The 24,298-nt window shown below is 41.5% G+C and overlaps 1 protein-coding gene across 3 annotated transcripts in view; it reads left to right on the top strand.

Annotated features, from left to right (window-relative positions):
• The window catches only part of MDGA2 (MAM domain containing glycosylphosphatidylinositol anchor 2), a 389,024-nt gene that overhangs the window by 195,233 nt on the left and 169,493 nt on the right, over nt 1-24,298 (top strand). For all 3 annotated transcript variants that reach the window (XM_061354587.1, XM_061354586.1, XM_061354588.1), the window contains exons 4-5: nt 4,951-5,147; nt 8,818-8,950. In XM_061354587.1, coding sequence (XP_061210571.1) covers nt 4,951-5,147; nt 8,818-8,950 — 330 coding nt within the window. The remainder of the gene's footprint in view (nt 1-4,950; nt 5,148-8,817; nt 8,951-24,298) is intronic.

The following is a 24,298-nucleotide window of genomic DNA, read 5'->3' as shown; positions in this document are numbered from 1 at the left end:
TTCTGCAGTGCAAATTTTCTGTTAATTGACCATTATAAAATGTTTTGTTAGAGAGCTTACCACATTCCTATTCCCAACTTAAATTTCTTTCATGTTTCCTAGAATCATGGAATGCTTTGGGATGGAAGGGACCTTAAAGATCATCCAGTTCCAACCCCCCTGCCATGCAGGGCAGGGACACCTTCCATTAGAACAGGTTGATCAAAGCCCTGTCCAGCTTGGCCTTGAACACTGCCAGGGATGGGGCAACCACAGCTTCTCTGGGCAACCTGTGCCAGTGTCTCACCACCCTCATAGTGAAGAGCTTTTTTTCTTCTAATCTAAATCTATAGAATCATAGAATGGTTTGGGTTCGAATGGATCTTAAGATCATCAAGTTCCAACCTCCCTGCCATGGGCAGGGACTCTTTACACTAGACCTTGTTGCCCAAGGCTCTGTCCAACCTGGCCTTGAAACCTGCCAGGGACATAGCATTTATCACTTCTCTGGGCAACCTGTTCCAGTGCCTCACTACCCTCACAAGAAAGAATTTCTTCCTTATATCTAACCTAAACTTCCCCTGTTTAAGTTTAAACCTGTCACACCTTGTCCTGTCACTACAGCCCCTGATGAAGAATCTCTCTCTGGCATCCTTATAGGCCCCCTTCTTCAGATACTGGAAGGCTGCTATCAGGTCTCCACACAGCCTTCTCCAGGGTGAACATCCCCAGCTTCCTCAGCCTGTCTTCATATGGGAGGTGCCCTGGCCCAGTTATCCTCATGGTCCTCCTCTGGACTTGATCCAATAGCTCCATGTCCTTCTTATGTTGAGGACACCAGAACTGTACACAATACTCCAAGTGAGGTCTCAACAAGAGCAGAGGAGAGGGGCAGGATCACCTCCTTTGACCTGCTGGTCATGCTGCTTCTGATGCAGCTCAGGATGCGGTTGGCTTTCTAGGCTGCAGTTGCACACTGCTGGCTCATTTTCATTTTCTCAAGTACGAACACCTGCAGCTGTTTTGCACCTGCTCAGTTCTATAGCCCTGTCATAGAAGGCTGACAAATTTGTTAGGCATGATTTGCCCTTGATGAAGCCATGTTGGCTGTCACCAACCACCTAGTTGTTTTACATGTGCTTAAGCATAGTTTCCATTTGAATCTGCTCTATGATCCTTCCAGGCACAAAGGTGAGACTGACTGGTCTGTAGCTCCCTGGGTCTTCCATTTCCCCTTGTTGAAAACGGAGGTTATATTTCCCTTTTTCCAGTCATTGGGAACTTCACCTGACTGCCACGAGTTTTTGAATATGATGGACAGTGGCTTACCAACTTCATTCGCCAGCTCCTTCAGGACCCTCGGATGGATTTCATGAGTTCCTATGGACTTCTGCACGTTCAGGTTAAGATGATCTCGAACCTGATCCTCTCCTACAGTGGGCTTAAGGTCTTCATTCTCACAGTCCCTGTGTCTGCCTTCCAAGTGTTGAGTGGCATGGCTAGAGCACTATCCTCTACTCAGTTTCCTTGTACTCTAATCACAATCCATTCCCTATCGTAGTACAGTGCTATGCAGAAAGAGGGTGCCTGCTCCTCTCTGTTATTAAGGAGTCCAAGTGTCAGAGGGGGTTTGCACACATCCAGCATGCATCTGTTGAAAAAGAGAGCAGATCATACAAGCAAGTGGTATTATCATGGCTTACGGTATCATGAAGCATGGTATGGAAAGGATCTCTTGTCCAAACCCCTGCTCAAACCAGGGCCAGTTTCACCGTTAGATCAGTTTTCTGGGGTCTGTGTCCAGTCAAGCTTTGAATGTCTCTGAAGAAGGTACCCCATAAACTCTCTGAGCACTTGTCTGATTGTAGAATCATAGAAACCCAGGCTGGAAAGGACCTCAAGGACCATCTGGTCCACCCTTTCTACACAAAACATGACCCAGACTAGATGTCCCAGCACCCTGTCTAGCTGAATCTTAACAGTGTCCAGTGTTAGGGAATCCACCACTTCCTTGGGGGGATAATTCCAATGGCTGATTGTTCTAATTGTGAAAGATTTTCCTCTTGTACATTAGGCATCTCCCCACAAGTAACTTGCGCCTATCACCCCTTGTCTTTTCCATGTGGCTCCTTGTAAAAATTGCATGGGGAATTTGTTTTCATTTATAACCAGGAAGAATTTCTCTTGGCGCAACTTACACCTCATGGTCTTTTACTGTGCAGTTCTAAGAAGAGTTTTCCTTTACCTTCTCTGTAACTTCCTGGTAATCAGTCAAAGATAGAAATTAAATCTCCTCTTCATCTTACCTTCTTCAGGCTAGCCAAACACAGCTCACTCAGCCTCTGCTTCCGCAGCACCTGTTCCAGCTCTCTGGTCCTCTTGGTGGCTTCCTGCATTTGCTCCAGTACATCCATGTCTTGACCTGGACAGGGTGCTCAGTTGTCTCACAGATGTGGGTAGAGGGGAAGGATCATTTCCCCGGCCCTACTGACTGCACTATCCTGTTGCAGCCTGGAACATGGTCAGCTACTTCCTGTTCATCTTCCACACCAAGACCTCCACAGCCTGTTCTGCAAAGCTGTTTTCTGTCCTGTCTGCCTTGTGTTAGGGTGTTGATTGCCACCTTACTCTGGCATGCCTCGAAGTCGCCTTAACTCCTGATATTAGGCTTTAAGTGATTTAGAGTGTGTAGTCTTAAGTAACTTTATCAAAATGAAGCGAAGTCAAGACTTGGACTCTTTGTGTGTTCACCTAAGAGGACTCACTGTTACCTAAGAGTGAAAAATTTGAGGTCCAATGAATTTGGTGTTGGAGGCTCTTGGCTGTCAGTCAGCCTTGTTTGTGGTCCAAGGATGTGCTTTAATAAGCAGACCCTGGAGAGCATTCATGTGTGAAATGTTCTGTTGTTCATCAAAATACAGGAAACAGGTGTTTTGCCCTAGAAACTGAAGCAAGCTGTTTTCCTTCCTTTTTCTTTTTTTTTCTAGTGCATAAGACATAACATTTCAGCAATCTCATCCCTTTTCATATGCTACAGTGATTTAAAATAACCTTTAAAACAAAAATGAAATCTCATTAGAAAATGCCATCCCAATTTGGAGCAACAGTTCCATAATTTGTTTCTGTGATATTAAATTAAATGTTTTGTAGAGTAGAATGAAGGTAACATTTACTTAAAATCCATGCAGCATTACAAGGTATTATTGCTTGAATTATTCCACATTTTGGAACATGTTTTGTTTTTAATTAATCAAGAGACTCTCAAGCTTTGCTCTTGTTATGCAAATGAAAATAAGCATCTAAAGAATAATTTTAAATGCAAGCTGCTTTACAGTGTGGATGTTTGAAGCATGCTAATCTATTCAGTTTGTTAGCATTAGGTTTCCATGTGCCTCTGCCTCACCTCTAGTTTTTCAAACTGCCAGACCCCTGAATTTTTAAAGAACTGCTACAGTGATGGTCCATCTCACACAGTACACTGGAGTTTGAGTGACTTGGGAAAAGAACATAGGATCAAAACTCATGTGATGCATCTTCCAAAAAAACTGTCCTTGTTTTCAACACCTTTGAAAAGGGCCTCAAATGTGCAGGTGCCTTTGTGCATGGCCACATTCCCTTTGACACTGGTGACCATGCTATGCTTTGAGCACCTTGTTGTGCATTTCACTGAATTGTGGACTCAAAAAACCCCTGATGAATTTGAGTAGTTAGTCACACAAGACTCTGCAAAAATAGGGTTAGATTTGTGGATGAGCGATTAATTAAGCACTATTTAAAGCATTATTTATATTATGTTTTAAGAAGAAACACTGATGATAAGGTTCTGAAATTCAGTAAAGGCTCAGTTGCCCATGGGGATGTGTTGCTGTGTGCTTGCAGACCAGATCAGTAGAGGTGTATTGTAGATCAGTAGAGGCAAATTGTTACTCCTCTCTGCGGGTAACAGCACTAGTGCCTGTGTTGTAGCTGGTGGATGTACAATTGAAACATAGGGGCTAGACTTCAAGAAGTAACTCTCCCTTGGCTGCCAGCCCTCTGGGTAGTGTAACTTCTCCCTAAAGCTTGCCAGAGACTTGCTTACCCTGTTGTTTAGAGGTTGAATGTTTATAATTAATACTTAGTAAAATAGCCATTTCTTTTTTATCTATTTTTTCTTTCTTCAGTGTATTTGTACCTTCAGAGAAAGCTCATAATAAACAATAGTAACACTCTGTGAACAGGGTGTTCCTGATGGAATGAAGCCCAAATTAATTAATTAGGTGTACTCATATTCCAAGGGACTATCGTTATTTCTTCCCTATACAAGATGAATGAATTCTGTTGTGGGGATCTAATTTTCTTTGAGCTTATGCAGTAGGAGTAATTGTATGATACCTGTATTTTAATCAAGAGAAGTGTGTTCTAAAGCGTGTGATGAATTTACCTGCTTGGCATTAAATGCATGTAACTAAAAGAAGGGAGAATGCATTAAACTGCTGTATTGAATTACTGCTTTAAAGGAAAACAGCTGCATGCTCATGGTCTATGTTATACTGGATCCTACATTAGTATGCAAATTAGTCTGTTTATTTCCAAAGCTTTATAAACTATTTTGTATAAGAGACATTTAAATTAAAATCATGCAAATATGAAAACCAGATAAAACCTAAGTACTAGTGGAAACACAACAGAAATATGATTTCTATTATCATATATGATATCACGAATATACAATATATACAAAAGCCTGAGTCAAAAATGAAGACCAAGTTGTGGTAGGTGCTGTGCAGATGAAAAAAACCCCAAAAATCTCTAAAACTGAGTTTTGCTTCAGAAGTCTGAAAATCTAAGTTTGTGGCTTTTAGAGAGCTGTATTGCCTTCATTTTGTTGTTGTCTTGTCTACAATGAGATCCACGCACTTCCCCTTGATTAAACATTGTAGAGTCCACTGAAGCCTGACTTTAGCTTGGTTGTTCTTTCTGTCTTTCCAGATTTGGATGATCCAGTAGTAACAGTCCACCAGAGCATTGGGGAAGCAAAAGAACAGTTTTACTATGAGAGAACAGTGTTTCTCAGGTGTGTTGCCAACTCCAATCCACCCGTTCGGTACAGCTGGCGACGTGGCCAAGAGGTACTGCTGCAAGGGTCTGATAAAGGAGTGGAGATCTATGAGCCCTTCTTTACCCAGGTAAGAATGACAGTACAGGGTTTTTCTTTCCTTAGGCTACTTGCACCAGATTCGTTGGTGGATCTGCCTGTACGTCCCTGCTGGGCTGTGCTGGGGATATGTGGGCGTCCCATCCAGATAACTACACCCCAGGACAGATGCACCCGTATGTTATTGTAAGACATCCTAATATAAAACTTTTTTTTTTTTAATTATGAAATAGAAAATTATGGGAAGATGCACAATGAGTGCTGTCTGCAGGAGCCTTTTTGAAGTCATTTTGCTTGGGAGCTACAAGCCCAAACATCTGGTTTGAATGCAATTTCCTAAGCTTTTCCAGTACAATGCAAAGTGATTCTGCATGGAAGTTACAGGCTAAAAAGCTTTTGAAGAAGACTAAACTCTATGGCAACTCCCTGTGGTTTTGTGGGGTTTTATTTTGTTTGGGGGCTTGTTTGTGGGGTTTTTGTTTGTTTGTTTGTTTTTATTCTGCCTTTCCCTTCTTCGAATATGTTTTTGTTGCAGAATTATAGACTTAAAAAATCAGGTGACAAAAAAAGGGAAGAAATTCTTTTTTACGTCTTCCTGCTCTTGCTCGCAGCCATGAAGGCAGACCAGGCCATCAAAAGAGTGTGTCAGATTAGATCAGATTAATCTATTGTTAGCACATTTGCACAGTCTTGGACTGAAAAGGTGGCATATCCTGTTGTCTGTGGACAAAAGTCTGTGATGGTGTTTGAAAAGAAAAAAAAAATAAACTAAAAAAAAAAGAAATGAATAAGGCAAAAAAACCCATGCTTTGGAAAATCTCAAGCAATAAGGAGTAAAGACAGAAGTGAAAACTGCCTGGTAATTTGGTTCTGATAGGAGAAAGCAACCTGCAACTTTCATAAATAAACTTCAGCTAATGATTTGAAAGCATCTTCATTTTTTCTTTTTATTGTACTTGACAGCTTTATATTGCTACAGTGGCTTGGTATTTTACTGAGAAACGTTTAACCTGGAACACTGCAGAGATGCGAATTAGATTACAGTCATGTTATTGGTCTACCAAATGTGATGAGATTATTTTTAATATAACATGTACTGACCTGGTTTAACAAATCTGTGGCTTGTTTCCTTTCACTCAATCGTGTAAATGGGAAATTTTTTTTAATGTTTTAATTAAAAAATGAGAGACTCTTGGTGTGGAACTTTTTGTTTTGTATCTCAATACAGGAATGCTTCCCTATCATGTAATAAGAACATAACTAATAAAATATGTCACATGAAATTAGATTCAATTTAAATATATGTTTCTAGGTTACTAGGAATATATTTCCTAGAACCCCTGGCTGGGCTGAATTAACAAGTAAATCATATTGTCATGTTTATAATTGAAAGCTTATCCATAACTTTTTTACATTTTTGGGGGGTCAATTTGAATTAGTGTATCTTGTCTGTGTGCCTAGGAGATTTGATATATGTTTATAAAAGGAGAAGATGTTACTGAAATTTCAAGAGTCGTAAATGTCTACTGCATATTTCTACGTAATTGGTGCAGCTTATAAGGTAACAGAGCTGCTGTGAAGAGGGATAGAGGGGATTTGACTTCAGAGCATCATGAGATACATATTTAGGTGTTGTGTATTTTTTGTTGTTGAGTGCTTTGAAGGTGGATTATTAATCTGAAAATCATTTGAAATGTAAAGGGAAACAAATCATGGCACACTTTTTTTTTCAGGAACTTGCCCCAAAAAAGACTAGTTTTTCTTGCCCATAGAAGGCACCTGGGAAACTGGGCATATACAAGTAAATTCTTGAAGTCTGGGCAGATTGTTTTCAATGAATCAGGTAACATCAGCTGCTTATTTTAGCTGCTGTGGGGAAAGAAATTGAACAAACACAAATGTTCACATCTGCAGGAGTGTTTTAAATGCTGAATTTTTCAAAACTAAAATCTTGGTGCTGAATTTTTTCCTAAGAGTCTGCATCATCCTCATTGCACATTGTAATTGCACAGCCTGACTGCAAGATTAAATTTGCTGTATTTACAATAATTATGTAATTAGACATAATTAGACTAATTATCCAAGCCAGTGAGGAAAATATATACATTTTTATATATCTCTGCAATCTGAGGACATGATCCAGAATACCATTGTGAGCTCAGCCCACAAGTTCAACTTGGAGTGTAGAGCTGAGGATTGAATTGAGGAGGTGTAGCTGCCTTGTCTTTCCAGAACTCAACGACTTTGGTAGCTGCGTTTCTGCTAACCTGGATCGGGCCCTTTTCTAGCCCAGCTAAAACTCTTTTTAAAGCAGGATCTCTATCTTTAGGAGCAGCCTTTCAAAGGCAAACACTAAATTGCATGTGCTTAATTTTAATCTCATTATTTCTGTGGGACTGATTTACATATACAAATCACTTCAGTTCCCATGCTCCAAACATCTACCTAGCCTGATTTCAACTACTGTTCCTTTTCTTGTCTGGCTAATATTTTCTCTTCTCTTGTATTGGGGTTTTTTGATAGTTCCATACATGCATTTTCACTAGCTACTAGATTTTTACTTATGTAGGCCTGGGCAGTCAGTGCCTGTGATACTGTGCAAAACTTCAAAATGTTCAAAACTTCAAATTGTGAAAAAAATTCAATATGTTGAGCAACATATTGATTTTTTTTCACAATTTGAAGTTTTGAACATTTTAGTTTTAACAGAACAAATGACAATGATAATTTTCCAAAGCTTGCCCTTTTGATGCTTTGTGAGCCCATTCAGTGTCTCCCAGGGACAGGGTTGTGCCTTAACCTTGTCTCACCATAACACATTTTTAGCTTATCAGTATAAATACAGGCATAGACTTAAAAGAGGGCAGCTGGAGGATGAGATGGAAAGCCTAAGGAATTTTGTTATTTTAATGCTAGAATTCATAATGTGCAAGTATTGGTACATGTAGATTTATTAGATGTTTTTGCAGCCCTCCATGCTATTGTGTTCCCACACCTGACACCCTGTTGTGCTTTACTGTGCTTCCTGTGCATTCTTTCTCCCTGCTCTGCCCCATGACATCTCTGTGTGCTCAGGGTTTTGTATCTAACACTCCTTCTGCCTTTTTCTTACTTCTGTTGCAAATAGTGCTGTAAGAGTTTTCATGCATTTTTCAGCAGCTTACTTTTTCACTTGACTTTCTGCTTCTGACGTGCCCATTTCACATAGTACTGGAAAATGTCATATTTTCCAGTTCTCTTCTGATTGTGTCTGAAGGAACTCCTTCATTACATATCCCATTCAGGTCCCTGCTCCATCATTTACACTGCTGGCTAAAAATAAAATCCATCAGCAACTTATTTTCAAAGGCAAACAGCAGGATTTCTGTACCTTGTGATATTTTTCATCATGCAGATTGTACCTTAAGAAATGTTATCCTGAATAATGCTGTGACATGAAAGACTCTGTCAAACCAATTTTCCCTTCGCTGCTCTTCTTTTGCCTTCAATATATAAATGCAGCTACAGTTTTAGGTTATGCCAGATACCATTCTTTCAGATAATTAAATAAAATATATTATCTGGACCACTTCAACATCTGCTTCTAATTAACCACCTCTGAATCTTCCTCTTGCCTTTTGAAAGCTAGTCTTGGTGTTTCCTGTACCCCTGCTTGCTCCTCTGCCTTGGTCCCTTCCTAATGCTCACTCTTGCACACCCAGGGAGAAACAAAGATCCTGAAGCTGAAGAACCTACGACCTCAGGACTACGCGAATTACAGCTGCATCGCCTCAGTGAGGAATGTCTGCAGCATCCCTGACAAGATGGTGTCCTTCCGACTTTCTAATAAAACAGGTAGGCTTCCAGCAGCAAGCCTCCCTAGTTACTTGATGTCCCCATGGTCTTTTGTTTTGGTGGCGTTCTCATGCTTAAAACATACGTGACAGTCTGCAGACTCACAGCTATGGGAGCTATGCAGGAGCAAGTTAGAGAAGCCATTTTCAGGGGCTTTCTGTTTTGTCACCGAAGTTAGGATTTGAAGAACAGTTTTGATTTATTGCTCTCTATTTATCACTCTCTGGATTTTATACCAGGATTTACATTTTCACCGAATGTCAGGGATATTCATTGCTATGGACAGACTTCATGGTATTCATGGCTTGAATTAGAAGGATAATTCTAACATCTAGTTTCAACCTGCTGCCACAGGCAGGGACACCTTCCACTAGACCAGGTTGCTCAAAGCCCCATCCAAACTGGCTTTGAACACTGCCAGGGATGGGGCAGCCTATATCCCCATTCTTTGGGCAACCTGTGCCAGTGCCTCACCACCCTCATAGTGATATTATTCTACCTAATAGCTAATCTAAATCTACTGTTCAAAGAACATACTGCAGCAAGGTAAGAGGAAGGGGGATCTCAGTTAAGTCTGGACATAGGATAAAAGAAAATACTCAAATACTTTTCTCAGTGCTTTATTGAAAGCTAATTATTTTTGGTCAACAAAATATTTTAGTGAAACCACCTTTTAATATTCTTGCATTGATCTAAACATTTGATTTTATATGATTTTATATGTTCTTACATTGATACTAACATTGATTTCTTATACTGATTTAAGCAAAAATGTTTTCTTTCAGATTTAATTGGTTCAAATGAAAATACTCAAGCAGTTGTGTTGAAATGCATTGTAGGAGGATAAATAGGCACTTAGTCTCTGCCCACGCTGTCTCCATGTTGTGGGATTTCTTGTGCATTTTCTCTTTTCTTTGGACTTGTTCATGACCATGCAAACAGTGGGTTGAACATCTTCCCCTTTCCATGCCTGTATCATTGCTGTGTATCTTGACAGCCTCATGTCAGTGGCTGATAGGGAGAAGGACTTGGGAGTGCTGGTCAATGAGAAAATGAACATGAGCCAGCAGTGTGCGCTTGCAGCCATGAAAGCCAACCGTATCCTGGGCTGCATCAAAAGGAGTGTGACCAGCAGGTCGAAGGAGGTGATTCTGCCCCTGTATTCTGCTCTAGTGAGACCTCACTTGGAGTATTGTATACAGTTCTGGTGTCCTCGACATAAAAAGGACATGGATCTGTTGGAACAAGTCCAGAGGAGGCCATGAGGATGATCAGGGGACTGGAGCACCTCCCATATGAAGATCGGCTGAGAAAGTTGGGTCTGTTCAGCCTGGAGAAGAGAAGGCTGCATGGAGACCTCATAGCAGCCTTCCAGTATCCGAAGGGGGTCTATAGGGATGCTGGGGATGGACTCTTCATTAGGGACTGTAGTGGTAGGAGAAGGGGTAATGGGTTAAAACTTAAACAGTGGAAGTTTAGATTGGATATAAGGAGGAAATTCTTTCCTGTTAGGGTGGTGAGACACTGGAATAGGTTGTCCAGGGAGGTTGTGAATGCTTCATCCCTGGCAGTGTTCAAGGCTAGGTTGGACGAGGCCTTGGGTAATATGGTTTAGAGCGAGGTGTCCCTGCCCATGGCAGGGGGGTTGGAACTTGATGATCTTAAGGTCCTTTCCAACCCTAACTATTCTATGATTCTATGATTCTATGATAGCCAGAACTGCAATTGGGAATGGCTGGTTTCTAGGGGGTGGAAATTACAGATTATTAACTCCTCTTAAGTCTCTGTGCTCAGGATTCACAAAGGATGTGTCTGAAATGGTTTATAAACCTGATGCCAAAGAGCAAAGTTCACAGGTTAGATTTCTAAATAATTAGAAATTTCAGAGAAGTGTTTACTCAAGAGCATTTCTGCAGCAAATATAACATTTGAAGACTTCAGGTTGAATTACATTGGGTTATGCCTTGATAGCGGATGCCTCAGGGCCCTGAAAGCAGGTAGCAAATGAACAGAACAGTTGAGGCATTAACATGCTGAGTGTGTCTAAGATGAACTATGAATTTTATTTCTACTTGCACATTCTGCATTATTTCTGTCCTCACAGCTTTATTCCAAGGAGTTGCCTTCAGCTTTTTCTGAATTTCTGATTTGACAGCAGGGACTTCAAAACTATGGTATATACCATTACTGTACCTAACCCACTGCAATGCAAATTCACAGCTCAGCTTTAAGGCTGCCACTTGCAGTCGGGGAATAACAGTCAGCTCCAGACATATCTGGCAACATGATTTGGAAGTGTTCAATTTCCTCTCATTAATTCTGCCAGGAAAAAACAAAAAATCATAATGTGAAGTTTGTCCCTCATTAGTTGCTCTGATTTCATACCAGAAGAGGCATGAAAGCTTGTCTGCTGTCAAGAGGTGTAGCTGACAGCAGCTGTAGGTGGGAGCAACTTACTTCGTGTCACTGGTAATAACTTGTACACTTTCCTCCGCAGAAACAGAATATGAGAGTTGTTACCAGTCCCATTTGTCAGAGCAATAATTTTGCTGTTGGAGCCGGCAGTCTTTGTCCATGCTGGACCTCATCTGCAACAGAAGTTTGTTTATGTTACAGAAATGGAGGAACATCAAATAGCATAACTATTCCAAATTGAGGATACGTGATCATGATCTAATTTTGCAAAAAGAATGAATTATTTCTGCCTTATAAAAGTCATATTTATTTTGGAGAACGGTATCTTGATTCCTGCGATTAACAGGAATTGCTCTTCTGGAGTAATTCCCAAAGTAAACAAGCCTGAAAAATTGCAAGGATTCATACTTTTTCCTGAAGAACTTGGTAGCAACCATCATCAGCGGTATGATTAATAGTTTTAAACTGACAGAGAGAGATTTACATTAGATATTAGGAAATTCTTCCCTGTGAGGGTGGTGAGGCCCTGGCACAGATTGCCCAGAGAAGCTGTGGCTGCCCCATCCCTGACAGTGTTCAAGGCCAGGTTGGACAGAGCTTGGAGCAACCTGGTCTAGTGGAAGGTGTCCCTGCCCATGGCAGGGCTTGTGGAACTAGATGAGCTTTAAGGTCCCTTCCAAACTCTTCTGTGATTAAGTATATATACTAATTACTACAACAACTTGTTAATGACTGGTGTGTTGATGACTGCAACAAAACATTTCTCATTTGGTGTGACTTCACAGTATCACAGTATCACAGTATGTTAGAGATTGGAAGGGACCTCAAAAGATCATCTAGTCCTATCCCCCTGCCAGAGCAGGAACACCTAGATAAGGTTACACAGGAACGTGTCCAGGCGGGTTTTGAATGTCTCCAGAGAAGGAGACTCCACAACCTCCCTGGGCAGCCTGTTCCAGTGTTCTGTCACCCTCACTGAGAAGAAGTTTCTTCTCAAGTTTAAGTGGAACCTCTTGTGTTCCAGTTTGTACCCATTGCCCCTTGTCCTATCATTGTTTGCCACTGAGAAGAGCCTGGCTCCATCCTTGTGACACTCCCCCTTTATATATTTATATACACTAATAAGGTCACCCCTCAATCTCCTCTTCTCCAAACTATAGAGACCCAGCTCCCTCAGTCTTTCCTTATAAGGGAGATGCTCCACTCCCTTAATCATCTTAGTTGCCCTGCGCTGGACTCTCTCCAGCAGGTCCCTGTCCTTCTTAAACTGAGGGGCCCAGAACTGGACACAATATTCCAGATGAGGTCTCACCAGGGCTGAGTAGAGGGAAAGGAGGACCTCTCTCGACCTACTAACCACCCCCCTTCTAATACACCCCAGGATGCCATTGGCCTTCTTGGCCACAAGGACACAGTGTCGGCTCATGGTCACCCTATCGTCCACTAGGACCCCCAGGTCCCTCTCCCCTACACTGCTCTCTAACAGGTCGTTCCCCAACCTATACTGGAACCTGGGGTTGTTCCTGCCCAGATGTAGGACTCTACACTTTCCCTTGTTATATTTCATCAAGTTATTCCCCGCCCAATTCTCCAGCCTGTCCAGGTCTCGCTGGATGGCAGCACAGCCTTCTGGCGTGTCGGCCACCCCTCCCAGCTTAGTGTCATCAGCAAACTTGCTGATAGACTTCATGTGATGCATAAGTTCTTTGGCAGAACTTCACCTGTTGTAACTTCATAGAAGTTAGGTAAATTGTAAATCCAGAGTAATCCAAGATAAATCGAAAGTAATGAAAATCAGAGCCTGATTTTGATGCTGTTTCTGTATAGCACAGCCCTAGCCTATCTGGCTGTTTTTAATTTAAAGTTGGAGTCTTGTAACAGAGATGCCTGTCTAATGGAGATGAAGGAGAAATAAATGAGCTGCTCTAAGTTGGCGAACATGCATGGTATTTATTGTAAATAAGGTGACTGCAAGTTACTTTCAATTCAGCTGCAGAGTATGCGATCATAATGTAGAATTGCTGGCAGTTTGGCTATTCTGCATTTGTCAGTTCTAGAAGCATAAGTGGTGTGAAGTTTTTCTTGAATTTGGCTGTTGCCAATGAGAGAGGTAACTAAGGGGAGTAGCTGAGGCTTACAGTAGTGGTGGGTTTCCATCTCCTTCCAGTAGTGACTTGGCTGTCTGGGTTCAGGCTTTTATTGCAGGACACAGGAACTGCTGCAAGATTTGTCAGGTTCCCTTTGGCTGACTGGCTTGTAGGTAAAGCCAGGAAGGCTTTTTCCTGTCATGAATGTGCATTCCAGCTTGGGATGCTCAGAGCCATCAGCTGTCCTAGCAAACAGATGGGGATTGTGAGTGTTTGTGGCCTGTCTGCAGTAGCCTGCCACTCACCTTGATACATAGACATGGTGCACACACCTCGGCTTCCCTCTGGCCCTGGTTGTTTGCCACCGCATGCTGATGCACAGCAGGATTTCACGCCATAAAGAGTGTTTGTGACAGGTCTTAATCATTGGCGGATAGTGCTGGAGGAAGTGCACTTAGCAGATGTGAAAATAACCCAGCGTAACTATTACTGTATGCCAGGAAATATTTACTGTTCTTACAGTATCCTACTACTACCCTGCCTGCTTGCACCATCCACACCGTCGAGGTTCTCACAGATCATAAAATCATAGAATCAGAAAATGGTTTGGGTTGGAAGGGACCTTAAAGCTCATCCAGTTCCATTCCCCTGCCACAAGCAGGGGTAGCTTCCACTAGACCAGGTTGCTCCAAGCCCAGTCCATCTTGGCTTTGAACACTGCCAAGGATGGGGCAGCTACAGGTTCTCTGGACAACCTGTGCCAGTGCCTCATGACCCTCGTGGTAAACCAACTCACCTGTTGAACTTTCTGCTTGATAATCTTCCCATATTATCAGGGATTATGGTGACAGAGGCATGTGAACACTTGATTTTTTCCTCTTTTTTTTCTATGAAACGCTCAAGTCTCTCTGCCTTCCCTCACCAAAAACTATAGGTGACTGGGGCATGAATGTAGACACTAGTTTCAAGGAAAACATTGCAGATTCATATTGCAGGTGCTACTTACACCACATGGTCTTTCATACATCCGTATTCCTGTGTACACACCTAAGTTGAGAGGCTAATTCAAGTAACACGGGGCATGTCTTTGGGCAAGTAGCTCAGATCTCTTTTCAGGGCCACCTGCCATTTGTCCCTGTGACTTTTTTGTTTTCTGTGCTCAAAAATAGTCTTGCTGATTATCCGATTGTGTGTCATGGTATCACCAGTGTAATGATCATTTACAGTGATAGAACCAATCCAGTGGAAACTTTCTGCGTGCTTCTTGATTAATTAGAGAGGTAATTAAGATGATGCCATCAGATGAGCATGTATTCGTCACTACTTTGGGCATAATGTGGATTTAAAGCATTACGCATAGGTATAACTAGGTACACCCACGTCCCCTTCATTCAACAACAGTGTTCATTACGTCAGTTCTGCGTGTGTCTGAAGCCTTTAGACACACCACTGTATGTCTGTAGGTACTGCAGGAGTTAGAGTGTATTGGCATTATTTTTCAGACACATGGATGTCTTTGTTCCCATGCAAACTAGTTTAAAATACAAAAAACAAAGTGGATGTTGTAATGAGTGAAGCTGAGATAATCTCAGAGACATGTGACCATGCATATGCTGAAGCACAAGATGACAATTAGCAGTAATATTGTACAGCAGCACGCAGAGGCACTTGTTGAGCACAGACCCACTTTGCATCTAAAGACAGCTATTACTCTGCAAAATTATTATCTAAATAGATGAGAAGTTTGAAGGGAAGCAGAAACACTGAAGTGATTCACCTGCTGGCAGATTGCTGGTGAGTGGCAGGAACAGAAATAGAAGTCAAGGTGTGAGGAAGAACAGCAAAGGGACTGATTTTGCTCTTGTCATTTGCTTTTAGTAGACAGAGTCCCTTTAAAATCGGCACTTAGAAGTAAATTTGGGTAAGTCAATGCAAGCAGGAGTTGTAAAACTAAATGCAGCTGCTTTGCAACAAAATCAAGGGGTTATTCTGGCAAGGAGCCCTAACAATTTTCTAGTATATATGCTTGAATCCATGCTGTTGGAAGAGAGGCAGCTGCGAGGGTGGGTGACACACTAAGTCGTGACCACTGCACTTTCTGTCTGTGTTGCCTGTTTTTGTTTTCTCCCTGTGTCCATGCTGTGCCCAATAAGAAATCTGATTCCAGATCCTACTCTACCATTTGGATTTTTCTTGGTTTGCTACTGTCCTGTCTCTTTCCCAAGGCCTTGGAGGGCTCTTGCATTGACATTCACATGTGTTTTTTCCCCATCTTAGAGTTCTTGATATATTTCTGTTCCTAAAATCAGTGAATTTTTTTCCTCCAAACACCCCTCACAATTTGAAACTGGAAAGAGAGCACAAGAGACAGAGCTGGCAGCAAAAGGTTCTGGGGTGGGAGGAACACTGTGCTACTGGTTGTATTTCTCAGAAGAACAGCTCCCCAGCAACTTTCTCATCTCCTGTCCCCACTTCGAGTGCTTTAGTGTAATCACCTGGATTCCTCTGTTATATCTTCTCAACCTCTTGCCTTGTCTTCAGTTAAGGTCTTTGATATGACCTCTCCTGGTTTCCTTATAGCCAGATTTGTGAGATGTGAATGATTTGTGGAAATTTGGCTGCACCTTTGGGCTTGAAGGGTGGTGTGATGTCCAGGTGGAGGCTGGAGACAAGGGCAGATGGGAGCATCATGAAATTGACTGAGGAAAATGCCATGTCCTGCCCTTGGAGAGGAACAAACCCAATGCACCACTACATGTTGGGGCCAACTGGCTAGAAAGCACCTTTACAGAAAGGGACCTGTGTTGCGCTGCAGAAAAGTTGAAGATGAGCCAGTAATGTGCCACTGCCAAAAAGGCCAACAGCAAGCTGAGCTGTACCAGCAAGGACTAGCCAGCAGGTCCAGGCCACTGAACCTTCCTTCCCTTTTGCTTAGTGCTTGTGAGAGAGACTGCATTGAACTGCTCTGTCCAATTTCAGGCTACCTAGAGCAAGCAAGACATGGATGGACTGGGGCAAGACCAGTGGAGGCCACAAAGATGGTTTGGAGCTAGAGCAGTTGACACGTGGGAAGAGCTGAAAGAACTGTATGTGTTAACTGTAGGGAAGATGTTCAAACTTTGACTGCATAAGGCCAGAGCAACCTGATCTAATTGGCACTGTTTCAAGAAGGGCTCTGAGCGGAGGCCTCCAGAGATCTCTTCTACTGGAGATTACCACCCTCACAGTAAAGAACTTCATTCTAATATCTAATTTAAATCCATTCCCCCTTGTCCTATTCCTGCATGCCCTTTTCAGAAGGTCCCTCTACAACTTTCTTGTCATCCCCTTTAGGCACTGGAAGCTGCTGTAAGGTCTTCTTGGGGCCTTCTCTTCTCCAGGCTGAACAATCTGAGCTCTCTCAGCCTGTGGTATTGTTGTCTATGTAACATAGGGTGCTGAATATCCTGAAAACCAATTGCCTTGCTGTAGTCTGGACCATACATTGATCAGGAGGCGTTTCTTTTTAAAAATGCTTAGTAGGAACAAGTGCAGTCTCCTTTAGAAATATAGGGTTTATGTTTTTTCCAAGCATAATTCTGCTCTGTGTAAAACATGAATTATTCACATATGATACTAAAATCTGTCACCAGTTTGCATGTGACTCACTCACTTTTAGAGCTGGGAAAGGTACTGTTAGCTACAGCTAACTCTAAATCTCGCATCTCAATGCCCACATCTAGTAATAACATAAATGGATCCTTTTAAGAGTGTTCATTGTTTCAAAGTGTCAGAGAAATGGCATGATATTTACCCATAAAACCTCTGAAATTCTGGGCTTCCTATAATATTTCTTCTAATACACTTGAGTAAAGCAAATAAAACTTTTATCTTGATCTACAGGACCTTTGGTGGCACAGAGTAATTTGAAAATGAAAATGTGTGTTAGTTTGTATATTGGAAGCCAGTTCAGGGTGCTTAGTGCAGGTGACCGTTAATACATAATACTGAGGCAGATTTTTGGCAGCCTCCAACATAGAAATAATCCACAACAGTAACTTTTGCCATGAAAGATGAGTATTTCAATACATGATTTTTCAGCTGCATGACATAGTTCATTCAAATCACAACTGAAGGTGACGCTGTGTCTGGGGCATGTGGTGGGAAACAAATTGAAAAAGGCCTAATTCACTTTTAATCCCTCCATTAAGCAGTAGTCTGTCATGATAAACTTCCTTTATTTGCATTTATTCAGACAATACTGTGTTAAGAGAATTATCTCATTTGAAAAAAAAAACATTTCTCTTAGCATTCCCTGGCATTCTCAGAATGTGACAGTGAGGTGTGATCCTGCACTAAAAAGGCTTGAAATTCTCAGATAAGAAACACAGCCAGCTGCATACTTAGAGCTGAATGCTGAAGGTGAATGGTTTTACTGCTTTAGCAAAATGGAATAATAGAAAATAAAGCTGGGAAGGGCCCTTAGAGGTTGTCTAGTCCCATTCTTTATGGCAGAATGCACTAGATCTAAACCTTGTCCTACTGATGTCTGTCTAACCTGGCTGCCAGCAGCAGAGGTGCTATGTTGCTGGCAGACAGTCTGGCCCATTGTTCTGGTCCTGTCTACCACAACATGGAGAATGAATTATCCTCTCCCCCCTTGCAGCAACATTTTGTATATTTGAAGATGGTTATCTTGTTCCATCTCTTCTGTTGGATAATGAACCTAGCACCTTATTTTTTTCCCGTGAGTCACATTGTTTTTGCCTCATGCCATTCCCGTGTATCTCCTCTGTGCATTTCCTTGATGAAGTTCAGTGTTCAGGCCACATAGAGTACCCCACAGCACCCATCCTCATAAGCGTGGGATTTGATGCAGAGTTTGATCCATACATTTCCCAAGAAAGTTCTTGTTTGTGCATCCTCGTATGCATGTAACTCCCTTTTACCAAGCATATATATTGCTAATGTTTGCTTTGCGTCCAGATTGCCACACACCATAACTCAAGGGTCCTTTCTCTGCAGCTCCTTATTAGCCATTCCTAATCCATTAATTATGTGGGTGGTTGCTGCTGGTGCAAGTCAAGATTTGTCTTGCCTAACTTGCAATCTGACAGTTTAGGTATCTGTAGTACACTGGTTGTTCAGGGAGCACTGGAGACAGGGAGAGAGATGGCTCCAAAGAGAATTCAACCCATCTGGTTTTGGAGGGCAGGAATTGTGCTTTAGAGTACTTAAGTCTCATCAAGATATACAGGACCTTGGCTCGTATGCCTGACATTTGGGTGGTTAAAATTATCTGAGATGAATTTAAGCTTACATGTACAATAGTGCATCTAAATATAGTGATGAAGGGGACAGCTCCATAGTTGGGTTAAGCTGATCTAACACTGCTCTGGTGCTTAAGGGAGTGTCCTGCCTTCCCTTCATACGCTTATGATAAAATGTCCACAGAATGAATAGTTCGTACAGTGTGAGAGCTGTGAACTATTGTAGTCATCTCCAGAGCGTAACCACCGAGGAAGTGCTCTGAATAGCAAACGTACCCGCCTCCCTTCCTCCCTGTTGGAGCTATCAATGCCACATCTGTGCATGAACAGCAGCACGAGCAAAGTGCGAGTCATCAAAGCACTGCTGCTGGTGGATGAAAAGCAGCCGAGCAAATCGGGAATAAAGAGATGAGTCATCAAAGCTGCATCCCCATTGGTTAGAAAACTGAGGATTTCAGAAAAAAAGTTGGAGAATTTCAGAAAAAAAACCATTGAGAATAGGAGGAGAGTGCAAGGAGTGGACTACAGCTTCCTGAGCCAGTGCTTCAGGCAGGCTATTTCACATATATGTGAACTTGTAAAGACTAAGTCTAGCTGAAATTGGGCCTTACTAAATATAATCCCATTCTTTGCTTTATTTCTTTCCTGTAACTCTTCTATTTGCTTCCACTGAGACCTCATAATTTTCCATTCTTGATAGTATGCCCAGACAAAATGCTCTTGCACATTACGCAACTTTTAAGGCTTTTTGGTTTTTGTGGCACGTCCAAGGGAAAATGAAAAATATGTTCATTTTTTAATCTCTGACCAGCTAGCATACACAAATTGAGCAGTGATTGCCAGTATATGTGGCACATGCGCCTCAGTCTGAGGATGAGGCACACAGAGTAATGGGTGGCTCTGGCAATTGTTGGGGGAGACACCCGTTTGTACTGTAACAGATCCAGGTGCTTTTGCAAAGATGAGTATTCACCCCATGCATCAGGTTAAATCTTAAACTATGTGGCAATACTGAAAGCTGGTCTGGGAATATATTGCATCAGTAACTTCATGTATTAAGTTAAAAAAAAAAAAAGAAAAAGGATATAAGCCTGAAAAAATTTGGATCTAAGAATTTCACCTTTATTTCCTTTGTCCCTGGAAGTGATGGAATTGTAAAGGCAGTGATAGTGAAAAAGGTTGAGGTGGAGCGTTTTATGTGTCTAGACATGAAGCTTTTTAGAGCTGGAAGTTGTTACAGCTGGAGTATTTTGATGCTCTTCTGCACCTGGATTGCATGCAGCACCTGAATGAGATACGACTGAGTTAAAATCTCTATGTGGTTGGTCATTACTTGACAGTGACTTTATAAAACTATGTTTTTCCAGTGAGGGTGATTGGGCACTGGCAAGGTTGCCCAGAGAGGTTGTGGAGTCTCCATCTTCAGAGACAGTAAAAAACATCTGGGCAGCATGTGTGTGTGGGGGGGGACAGACGACACTGCTTGGTCAGGGAATCGGATCAAAGGACCACAAGACATGCCTCCAACCTCAAACATCGTGTGGTTCCTTGATGAACTTTGCTTCTAAGTCTGCAAAGAGCTCATACTTTACATATCTTTTCATATTTTTTTCTCCCTTGCCTTTGTTGGAGAATTCATTGCCAAGAAAAATGGTGAATCTGCTCTGGGAAGCCTTGCCCCTTCCCAGCAAAGTACACAAACAAGTTTGCACGTACTGATAGAGCAGACGAAGTGCTGGCACACATAGGTGCATGCTTATGTAGCAGTTTGGCCCACTGGAATATCTTATCCTGGCTAGCTCAATGCATGCTGGCACTCTGCCTAGAGGAGTTGCTTCTTGTGAAACCAACAAGGACCGACAGATAGCAGTCAGAAGATTATGGTGTTCTTGGTAGCAGCAGGGAGCGTAGAGCAGAGAAGACGGGTGTATAAAAGTGATTTTCATTGTTGTTCATTTTTGGGGCTGTTTTGGTTTAGTTTTGACTAGGTTGGTTGAGGTTTTTTGGTGGTGTATTGGGTTGGGGTTGTTTTAAGGACTATTGTTGAAAATATTGCAGCATGCTGTGGCAACATGGTCAATAAAAAGTTCTTTTACCCTCTAATTCAAAATCTGGACTTCAGCGGAATTATAGTTTATTCTGTTTTGAACTTCACTGAGTACATAAATATAGAAATGAAGTTCCCATCCTAGCAGGGACATCAGATGTTCTCTATTTTTCCTCTGTCTTGAAAGGATCTATTCATATTGTTTGTAGTTAGAAGTATATGCATTGTATTCCTGCGGGAAATCATGGCTGTAAATTGAATGGATACATACACACACACATATATAAAACTGTAATTAAATCATGTTCTATTACTTCAGTTCTACATATGAAATAATTCATAAAACTGGAGGAAAAAATGTTCTTTCATTTTTATTCATCATAGATGAGTGAGTCGTCAAGGACATGACTTTCTGCCTCTACTTTGATATTGCTATTAAAGTATTAGTTTTCTTTTTCATTTCCAGTAATCCCTAAAGCCAATTGTGACATTTTCTCGATCCCATATACCCAGTCTAAATACATATATATGTCTAACTGTAATTCCAGCACATGTTGGCATCAGATTTTTTTCTGTGCGCTACATCAGTTATGGATATATCTCTTTCCACCCAGTGTAGTATCTGTCTCAGATAACCATCCCAGGGAGCAGTAGAGACTACGCTTTGAAGTTCAGTAAACATACGTATTGGCTCATTGATTAGAAGATGTTTCCAGTCTCTCTGCCAATGATCTTATGGTAGCTCTCTTTAAACTGGAAGCATTTTGTTGTAGAGCTAGGTTATGTTGAAGGTGCTTGATAAACTGGTGTTGTTGAGTGTTTGTCTTAGAGTGTTAATGATGACTGAATGACTGCTAGCTTTGTGCTGGATCTGAGAAACTTTTTCCTAGTCCTTAATCAAACCAGCATGTGTTTCACGCTGTTTTATTACTCTCTGAGGATTGGTATGTGTTATAGCCACTGTTTATAATTAATCTCTATCTGTATGTCATCAGTGCCTAATTTGTCTTGTGTGCACACACTAATACTAGGTAAGAAAAATGATGCAGTTCTGATCCATGTCCCTGCTAGTCCACAGGGACTTGACCTGCAGGGCCATGTATTGTGACCCAGTGTACTTCCAATGGCACTTTGTCATATGTACTGTGGAGTTCACAGCCAGGCTTTACAGACCTATGAAATACATTGGATGCAGAAGTAATACTTGCACACGAAAGCTTTTGAATTGAAGTCCCTTTAATAAGGATGCAGCTGCAATATGAATGGGGACCTGAACAGTTTCCCTCATCATAAGCAGTGCCTTGTTCTTTGCGGGAAAGAGCTCGCAGTGCCACTGCGTCTGTCTTTGTTCCCTGGCAAACCAACCATGACTTGGAAATGTGGGACTGCTGCTCAGAAACCCCTGCTTGTAAAGGGCAGTAAAGATGCAAAACTCTTTCGAGCACTGAGCCATTCTCATTATGATCTCCAAATACAAAGTTCACAAAGCTTGTTCCAGGCACTCACCCATGGAAATATTTACCAAAGCTTGCTGTTGTTTGATAATGAATTTTATTATTCATATCAGAGATTTGAAAGAAAGTTTCCACTGGGCAGGTTGTCTGGCTGAGTCTCTACTGCTGCTGGGGAAAAGGTTCTGTCTGGGAGATGCTTTGCTTGCCAAACCTGGATGGCCCAGTATTCATTAATTCTGGTGGATGATAGTCATCTAAGAGAGACCTCAGCCAGGCTGAAGCTTTGAAATTGGCTTTGGGGATGATAACGTCCATTTAGTACTGACTGCTTTTGGTAGAGATATTTTTTGGTAAGTATATGATCACTTCCTGTGTCTTCATCAGTTTTGGTATTGTGCAGTTGTGTTGGCTCTGATGCACAACTTTCCAAACCAGTACTGAGCATTACTTAAAACTATAAAATCCATTACTGTTCAGCTCTACATAAAATTACATGAAATTGAGGGTACCAGTCCTGTATCTGTGCGTGCCAGTGTGTCTCCGTGACCCAAACCATGACCCAGGGTTTTCTGGTATGAACAGATGGAACTCTGGGGCTAAAAATGAAAAAAAAAAAATAATAAATACAGACTCTTTGGTTAAAAAAAAAATAATAAAATATCAGACTAGTTAGCTAGGATAGGAAATGAATAAGAAGGAAGACAGCAGGAAGAAATAAGTGACATAATGCAAGATTAAACTAAATCCAGAAGAATACAGCAGTAGAAAAAAAATAAAGTATATCTCTGAATTAAACCTTTCCATGGAAATTTATGGGATCTGTGCATGATTCAAGCAGAAACTAAGGAGCTCATTCTTATGCCAAAGGGCAGCTGCTTCACAGAGAAAAATTCTGGGCTAATGCAGTTGAGCGTCTTCTTTTTTGGGACTGCACATATACCTGCTGAGTTCTGGGGGCTTTGAAGCCCTTGATTTTGAAGTGCCTTTCATGTAAGAAGAGCCCTGCATAAAGGTGGCAACCAACAAAGCACCTTGCTTGGTAAAACTAAATACTGTAAAACATAATTAAGATTTGACGCATAAATTGCTGGCTTATTGTCACTGCAGTATGCATCCTTTTGAATTCTCTTGGTTGGGACCATGTGAAAGCCTCTTTGTAAGGACGCAATGGTTTTCACAAGCCTCAAAAAGCTTAGGTGACCTGTGCTGTTCAAAAATTGAGCAGGCAGAATGTCAGTATTGGTTCTAGCCTTGTTTTGGATAAACAAGTGGAAGGAAACTGCTCAGAGCTGTGTGTCTGCTCCCCCAGCTGTAGATGCCATTGGGGGAAACCACTTGTATCTTGGTGGCTGTAGCCTGATTCCCCAAAGCAATGCATGCAGTAAAGGCAAAACTAGCATATTTCAGGCATGTACCAGGAATACACAAGTGCATGTACTAGCTTTTACAGTAGTGTCATTTTAGTAAGTTAGATTATTTTTTTTTTTTTTTGTGGGGGTAGAGGTGTCTTTATCTCCTCTTCCTTCTGACTCAATTCCATGATCTCCTGCTATCTAAACAAATATCACAGCTTGAACTGCTGTGACTGCATCATGGGTCTCCTAGTTAGTGTTCAGTCATGCCAGATGCTTTACAAATGCAAAGGATGTATAAACACATGAGCTGTCCTTTTGGATCAGATCTCTTGTCTGTCCTTAACAAGAGCCAGCAGCAGGCATTTCAGAAGAGTGCATAAAAAGTGTGCAGTAGACAGATACGTGATAGTTTCCCCTCCTGTTCCAGGGAAAAAAGATACATTTTATGCCCTGAAGCATGGGTTTTAATAGCCTTCAACAATATTTTGGTATAATCATCAACTATTATAATTGCTCTGGGTCATCTTGTCATCTTTATAAATGCCTACTCCATTTTTTAATCATTCTGGACCAGAAAAAAAAAGAGAAGTGTGACACTGAATTAAACATTTCGGATTTATGCTGTATGTGGTGTTTAGCCTCAAAAGTTTACAAATAACTGAGAGGAGAATTTTGTTTTAGAGAAGAAGTTTACAAATAGAGATTAAATTCATTTTAGAGAGAGGATTAGGCAAAAAAAAA

Source organism: Neopsephotus bourkii, unplaced genomic scaffold (assembly GCF_033783945.1).
Source record: "Neopsephotus bourkii isolate Nb327-2 ecotype Australia unplaced genomic scaffold, CSIRO-AGI_Nbou_v1 NB_740, whole genome shotgun sequence".
Classification (NCBI taxonomy): domain Eukaryota; kingdom Metazoa; phylum Chordata; class Aves; order Psittaciformes; family Psittacidae; genus Neopsephotus; species Neopsephotus bourkii.
This window is presented reverse-complemented; position numbering and strand designations above follow the sequence as displayed.